Here is a 7500-nt window from a genome sequence, read left to right on the forward strand (position 1 = left end):
TCTTGAATTCTACAGATTTAATATTTGTAACATATATAAAGAATAGAGTGTAGCACATATATCATCTCAATATTTTTCCCATTTCAGATCACTTCACAGCAAAGCTCTGTGTGCGAAAATCTGAAGGCCCTGAGTTTGTATGTACAAACTTCACATTTTTCGACTGCAATACCTACAGCTCTTGTACTGAATGTGTATCATCCCCCTTTCCTTGTGACTGGTGTGTTGATGGCCATCGATGCACACATGACTCTGCAGAAAATTGCAGAAATGATGTGCTTGTCAATGGTGTAAATGTAAGTTTGTATGATGTGTTAATGTTAAAATCCAGTATTTTCGATAGTAAGCTATAGAGGAATATCTGGAGGGCATTTTGGTGGATGGATATTTTAAATGTCTACTTCTTTTTCAGCGTGTTGGACCAAGCATCAGAAGTGGTCCTTCATTTTGTCCTAGAATTACTTTTCTTGAGAGTCAAGAAATTTTGGTTTCATCAGGCACTGACAAGTCAATTAAGGTCAAAGTTGACAATATAGCTGTAAGTATTAGTTTTCTGATGTTGATTTACAAATGAAAATAGAAATAAGTCTTCTGTATATCTTTTATTTTTTTGCATAGTTTGGTTGGCCTTTTTTCATAAATGTCAGCTTATTTTTTTCTTTATCTTTGCAGCAATTCATCACACAGACAAGGTTTGTGTGTCAATTCAACATTGAAGGAAGAGTTACCAGTGTAAATGCCAATTTGCTGAGTGATACTATATATTGTGACAGAATGGAATTTTCATACACAACAGCTGCGCCATCAACTAATGCAACATTTGCTGTGATCTGGGGAGGCTCAAAACCTCTTGATAATCCCGATAACATTCATGGTGAGTTTGATATTTTGTATTTGTCTTGATACTTGCAGTAGTAATATATATATATATATATATATATATATATATATATATATATATATTTATATTTATATTTATATATATATTGCTTCCATAATGGTGAATATTTAAGGGCACATTTAAGAGTTTTTTTTAATTGTACAATAATACACCATGTGTCTCAAATGATCTTTATTATCTGTTTAACCTGTTTTTTTTTCTTCTTTTTTTTCTCTTCTTCTCTTCCTCCAACCAGTGCTGGTGTTTCAGTGTCAGCTCATGGCCAACAACTGTGGCATGTGCTTAAGTCTTGCGGAGCGCTATAAATGTGGCTGGTGTCAGTCAACTAGCCGCTGTGAGGTGGCAGCCCAATGTGAGGACGGGACGTGGTTGGACAGGGATCGCACCTGTCCCAATATAAATATAACCAACTTTTATCCACGAAGTGGCCCCTGGGATGGAGGCACAAATGTTACTGTAGAAGGTATTATTTGGTGTAGATTTTGGATTCTAAGAATGAATAGTGACAACTTTTTTATAAAGATGGTCAGATATCTCTATATGAAGTGGATTCATAATGTGGCAGAAGATCCATATTTACAGATTGACTAAACTGTTCCTTCCTCCTCTTCAGGTATTAACTTGGGTAAACAGATAGATGACATCTATGATGGAATAACTGTTGCTGGAATTAACTGCCAACCATTTCGTGACTCATATGTCAAAACCAGAAAGGTTACTTGCATTGTAGACAGCCCAGGGGTGAATGACTTTAAGGAAGGACCCATCGTTGTAAAGGTTTGTAATGGTGTCATTATTGCCAGTAGCAGTGAAGACATAACTTCTTAATGTATGAATGTGTATAAGGTGTAGATAAGAGACTTAAATGTAAATGGTATGTTCCAGGTGGCCCGTGAATACCGTGGTGAATCCCAAGACAAGTATCGCTTTGTGAATCCAGTGATAACAGACTTAACACCAGATTCAGGACCAAGGTCAGGAGGAACAGTGCTCCACATTATTGGCAAGTACATGAATGCTGGCAGCCGCATTAAAGCCTTCATTAATGGACTTCCATGCAAAATTCAAAGGTAAATAATAATTGTAATTGTTAAGTGATGTCCTTATGAATCCAATAATTACAGCCTAAATATTGATGATTTACACACCATTGCTTCAGTAGGGCAGTCTTTTAAAGCTTTTGCATTGTTATTTGCAGCACAAATGCAAGCACAGCAACATGCATTACATCTTCGTATTCAGACTTGCAAAAGGAAGGTAGTATTGAAATGACTTTTGACAATGGTCGAAGAAAGTTGGAGGGGAAGTACTTCACTTATGTTGACGATCCAGAAATTACCTCCGTCAAGTCTGGCAGAGTGGGACAGGCAGGCGTAGTGAGTCATTCTTTTCTCAATCATTAGTTTTCTATGAAAGATACACAGCTTTTTAACAAAATTTTAAACATTATGTAATTAGTTTGATTGCAATAGTGTGCAAAGTTATTTTTGATGATTTTACCAGGAACTTGTATTTTATAGAGAAATGGTCCGAGAGGTATTCCATCTGGAGGAATAATTATCACTGTTGATGGCACCAATTTCAATGTCATCCGTAAGCCAAAAATGTATGTTTTGTACAAGGACAAGGAATACACAAGTGTGAGTATATATATTTTTTTTTTCTTTGTAATGGTAAATAATTACAAAATATGTTCAGTTATGTTGAATCAGAGGTATGTATCATAATATTTTTTTAAGATTAAAGTAAGAAATATGTAACATATGTGAATTCATGCATTTAACTGTTTACAGCCCTGTCATGTGAAAAATGCAACAAGAATGGAATGCAAGTCACCAGCTATTGCAGTTGATAGTAATGAGAAGATTGACGAGGAGAATGGTATGACGCTTGACTATGGCTTCATCATGGATAATGTGAAATCTGTTCGTGATCTCCAGAATGGTGGATTTTCTCCTTTCCTTGTTTTCCCAAAGCCCGAGTACTTTACATTTGAGGATGAAGGCCAGGTAAGTGTACAGGGATGTATCCATTAATGTCAGTGACTGTCATCTTGGAGTATGTTTGTGTATTTGATGCAGGTATTCATAATCTTGGTATTAAAGGCAAACTTCCATTTTTTCAGATCAAGATGTACAAATCTGATTACCTCACAATCAATGGTAAGAACCTGGACAGGGCTGCACAGGAGATTGATGTTGAGGTCCTCATTGGTGCGGAGTCTTGTAATGTCACATCATTATCTCGGTCTCAGCTAACATGCCGGCCACCAAAAGAGCAGCCTGCACCAATCAGTAACAATGACCTGCCCTTGGTTGTGGTAAGTGCATAGAAATCTTTTTTCTTTGAGAATTTCTGTGGTCTTTGGAGACTTGTAAAGAGCCTCATGGTTTTTGAACTTTAATCAAATTAATTGTTCTATTACTATCTTGCACTTTCAGGTGATTGTGGGTGGTAATCGCACATACAGAATTGGATACTTGAAGTATGCGAACACAAAGGATTTTGGGACACTCTCCAAACAACTGATCATTAGCCTCTCAGTTGGTGCAGTGGTTCTTATTCTGATTTTGGTGATTTGCCTCATTGTCTATCGTCAAAAGAGCAACCAAAACTCACGGGTTCTCAAGAGTATGCAAGAACAAATGGACATACTGGAACTTCGAGTGGCAGCTGAATGCAAAGAAGGTTAGTAACACTGTTAATTTCTGAAGAATGATTATAAGGAATACAATTCTTTTTCCAATCCCCTTTTTTTTCTGTCTGTTACTAATGAAGTTTTATATCAATAGACTGACAATCTTTACTTTCCAGCCTTTGCTGAGCTGCAGACTGAGATGACAGACTTGACTAGCGACCTGACTTGTGGTGGTATTCCCTTCCTGGAATACCGTACATATGCCATGAAGATCCTATTTCCCAATCTGGAAGAGACAACTGTGCTGCAGATGGACCGACCTGACCTTGCAAGGAAAGAAAAAGGCCTGAAGCTCTTTGGCCAACTCATAATGAACAAGACTTTCTTACTACTGTTTATTCGAACCCTGGAATCTAACCGATACTTTTCTATGAGAGACAGGTAAGAGACATTTTCTGTTATGATGGTACATAACAAAGTGGAATTTTGATCTTATCAATTTTGGGAATTTGATAAGTACTACTAATTTGGGTTTGTACGCTGAAGAATTTCAGTATATTCAGCCACAAATAAAATTTTAAAATGTCCTCTTGCAGAGTAAATGTAGCTTCCCTCATCATGGTAGCATTACAAGGAAAAATGGAATACTGTTCCGACATCCTGAAGACTCTCCTTGCAGAACTGATTGAAAAGTGTATTGAAGGAAAGATCCATCCTAAACTACTCTTCAGAAGGTTTGTAACTTCCTAGTTCGGCATTTTTTTCAACATTTATTCAGACTATAATTTGTAATTTTGTGATAGGTTCATTGTCTTTTTTTTATAAGTTATGTAAACATTTCAGAACGGAAAGTGTAGCTGAAAAGATGCTTTCATCCTGGTTCACATTCCTGCTTTACAAGTTCTTGAAGGAGTGTGCTGGAGAGCCACTGTATATGCTATTCAGAGCCATCAAACAACAAGTGGACAAGGGTCCAGTGGATGCTGTCACTTCAGAAGCAAGATATTCACTTTCTGAAGAGAAACTCATCCGTCAGAGCATTGACTACAAGGAAATGGTATGACTAGGATTCAGGTTCTGTTCTCAGGCAGTAGTACTTGGATTAGAATAGCTTACCTGAGGGTTCATAGTAGGGTTGCTAAATCTGAACTGTTAGAATCTAGGACAAACACACACACACACAAACACACACACACACAAACACACACACACACAAACACACACACACACAAACACACACACACACACACACACACACACACACACACACACACACACACACACACACACACACACACACACACACACACACACACACACACACACACACACACACACACATCCTTGAAAATACACATATATATATAGCAACCCAAGTACATCATGTTTTTGTTATAATCCTTAAGACTAATCAAGCAATGGAGGGAATGTTTCCAAGTGAAAACTGTATTTGATTTGAAGTACTCTGTTAAAAGCTATATTTGAGCATGTATTGCAAGTGTAAGGTAATGTAATGGGACATATGTAGTTTCCAAATTAAAAATATTATTTTGTTTGAGTCCTTGTATTTATGGAATGGAACAGTACTAAGGCCACTTGCCCTTTCAGACGGTGTATGTGTCCATGTGTAACCTGTACATGGGAAGTGTAGATGGACCCATGGAAGGAGATGAAACCCCAGTGAAGGTCTTGGATTGTGATACTATCTCTCAGGTGAAGGAAAAGTCTCTAGATGCCATATATCGCTCATACCCCTATTCGCAACGTCCACGAAGAGAAGACCTAGATCTCGAATGGCGCACAGGAACGTCAGGTAAGGAAAATGGCTGTTCAGGTGGATGGATGAGTGTTTTTAATATTTTTTTTTTTTTTCAATAGACAAACATGAAAAATGATAAATAGATAGCCGGCAGCTCTAGCTATTTATGAGGAATTAACATCATCATTGGTTTCTTGTCCTTCCACAGGCCGGCTGATTCTCTATGATGAAGACACAACTACCCGACCAGAAGGCGGGTGGAAGAAACTCAACACCCTTGGCCATTACAATGTTCCTGATCAGGCCCAGCTGACACTCATACCCAAGCAGTCGTCCATTTACATGTTAATACTCTCTGACAAATCTGACAAGTCACACCACAAATACGACACACTCAACAGAAGCAAACTGAATTCCTCCAGTCCACCTCTCTCTCGAGCCACTTCACCCCTTAACCACGATAATGAAGCAGGGGTAAAGGTAGGAGCAAAGGTCTGTTGCACAACAAGGCAGGTTAAAGCCAGTTTCTCTTTCCTTTTTACCTTTTGGATTGTGTGTATTTTTTGTATTCTGGTGTTCTTTTTTTCATGTGATGCTTATTTGAAGGATTTTTTTCTGATAGATTTTTTTTCTGAACTGATGTTTTATCTATCTTTTACCCATTTTGAATTGGCGATGTTGTACATAATTTGGTACAAGAAAAATTGAATGCTGTTATTAGGTTTTGTTTTCAAGTTTTGTTTTTTTGCCTTTTAGTTACTGCATGATTATTTTCAGTTCACTGATGGTTACTAACCTGCACTTGTGTTGCATAGTATTGAATAGGATTCAGATAATCAGTATAAAAAAAATATCAAACAAATTCACAGCATTAGAAAAAGTCAAGTTAACTTCAGAGCATGTCAAGAACAAATTCAAGAATAGAATTACCTCATTATTATAAAAGAATAGTTCAGATTAAAGTCAAGATTATAATTTTACTCACTGGAATGTAAATGTTCTCTGTCGTGTGTGTTGTGACTGCAAAATGTAATGGTTGTAATGAGTGTAATTAATTTCTAATTTACTGAAAAAAATTCTGAAATTGAACAAGTGGTAGATAAAATCCTTGCAAATCAGCTGATTTACTGTATGTCTGTGTTATATTTCCTATGCTGTATACAGCACTACATATTCCTTTGCAATGTGTAGTGGTTTTAATGGAAATATTCCTTGACATATAGCTTTAGGGAGGATCTTTTAAAAAATTAATTGGACTAATAATTTTTCCCCATTTTACCTGAATATCCTCTCAGGTTTGGCACTTGGTCCGCCAACAAGAGTCAGAACAGCGTGAGGGAGAACGCACAAATAAGATGGTGTCAGAAATCTACCTCACGCGTCTCCTGTCTACAAAGCTCACCCTGCAGAAGTTTGTGGATGATCTGTTTGAGACCATATTCAGCACCGCTCACCGTGGCTCTGCCCTACCTTTAGCAATTAAATATATGTTTGACTTCTTGGATGATCAGGCACTACAGCATGGCATTACAGATCCAGAGGTAAGTGAGAGATTTGACTTTTCTATTTTCAGATTTTATTTTCAAATATCAATAGATATTTCATATTATGAAGTTCTTGAGGTAAAAGTTGATGGGCATATAAACTTCATTGATCATGTAACCTGATAAAGTCAGATATTACCTAACCCATTGCTGCTGGGAAAATGTTGTGTTCAATTTAGTATTGTTTTGTGGAATGTCTCTACACATAGATCTCTCTCCAAATGCTTGGCCAAAGGAATTAATGAGTAGACCTTGTGATCTCACCTAATTTCACCTTTTCTTTGTGCATTGCAGGTGGTACACACATGGAAGAGCAACAGCCTACCACTCAGGTTCTGGGTCAACCTCATAAAGAATCCCAATTTTGTATTCGACATCCACAAGTCCAATATTGTGGATGCCTGCCTCTCTGTAGTAGCTCAGACATTCATGGATTCATGTTCCACATCTGATCATAGATTAGGTAAGTTGGCAGAAGATCAAAAATGTTTTAGAAGTTCTTCCTGATATTATTTAAACCAATCTTTGAAGTAATAAACAAATTGGTTTTCAGGAACCACAAATAATGGTTGATGAATTAAATAATTTCAGTATTTAGTAATGATGCTGGAATATTGACTATAGAGCTTCCATTTACTGGCAAGAAATTTATTCCTAT

At 37.1% G+C, this 7500-nt stretch overlaps 1 protein-coding gene across 2 annotated transcripts in view; it reads left to right on the plus strand.

The window, feature by feature from the left end:
* The window catches only part of LOC125039435 (plexin A3-like), a 26565-nt gene that overhangs the window by 17969 nt on the left and 1096 nt on the right, over window positions 1-7500 (plus strand). The window contains exons 6-23 of one of the 2 annotated variants that reach the window (XM_047633356.1): window positions 88-296; window positions 413-538; window positions 673-874; window positions 1137-1364; window positions 1515-1678; window positions 1787-1971; window positions 2100-2277; window positions 2422-2541; window positions 2695-2910; window positions 3027-3221; window positions 3343-3589; window positions 3716-3980; window positions 4136-4273; window positions 4383-4596; window positions 5148-5352; window positions 5507-5790; window positions 6594-6839; window positions 7137-7305. In XM_047633356.1, coding sequence (XP_047489312.1) covers window positions 88-296; window positions 413-538; window positions 673-874; window positions 1137-1364; window positions 1515-1678; window positions 1787-1971; window positions 2100-2277; window positions 2422-2541; window positions 2695-2910; window positions 3027-3221; window positions 3343-3589; window positions 3716-3980; window positions 4136-4273; window positions 4383-4596; window positions 5148-5352; window positions 5507-5790; window positions 6594-6839; window positions 7137-7305 — 3591 coding nt within the window. The remainder of the gene's footprint in view (window positions 1-87; window positions 297-412; window positions 539-672; window positions 875-1136; window positions 1365-1514; window positions 1679-1786; window positions 1972-2099; window positions 2278-2421; window positions 2542-2694; window positions 2911-3026; window positions 3222-3342; window positions 3590-3715; window positions 3981-4135; window positions 4274-4382; window positions 4597-5147; window positions 5353-5506; window positions 5791-6593; window positions 6840-7136; window positions 7306-7500) is intronic. The other variant, XM_047633357.1, reaches the window with a different exon arrangement.

Source organism: Penaeus chinensis, chromosome 27 (assembly GCF_019202785.1).
Source record: "Penaeus chinensis breed Huanghai No. 1 chromosome 27, ASM1920278v2, whole genome shotgun sequence".
NCBI classification, from domain to species: Eukaryota; Metazoa; Arthropoda; class Malacostraca; order Decapoda; family Penaeidae; genus Penaeus; species Penaeus chinensis.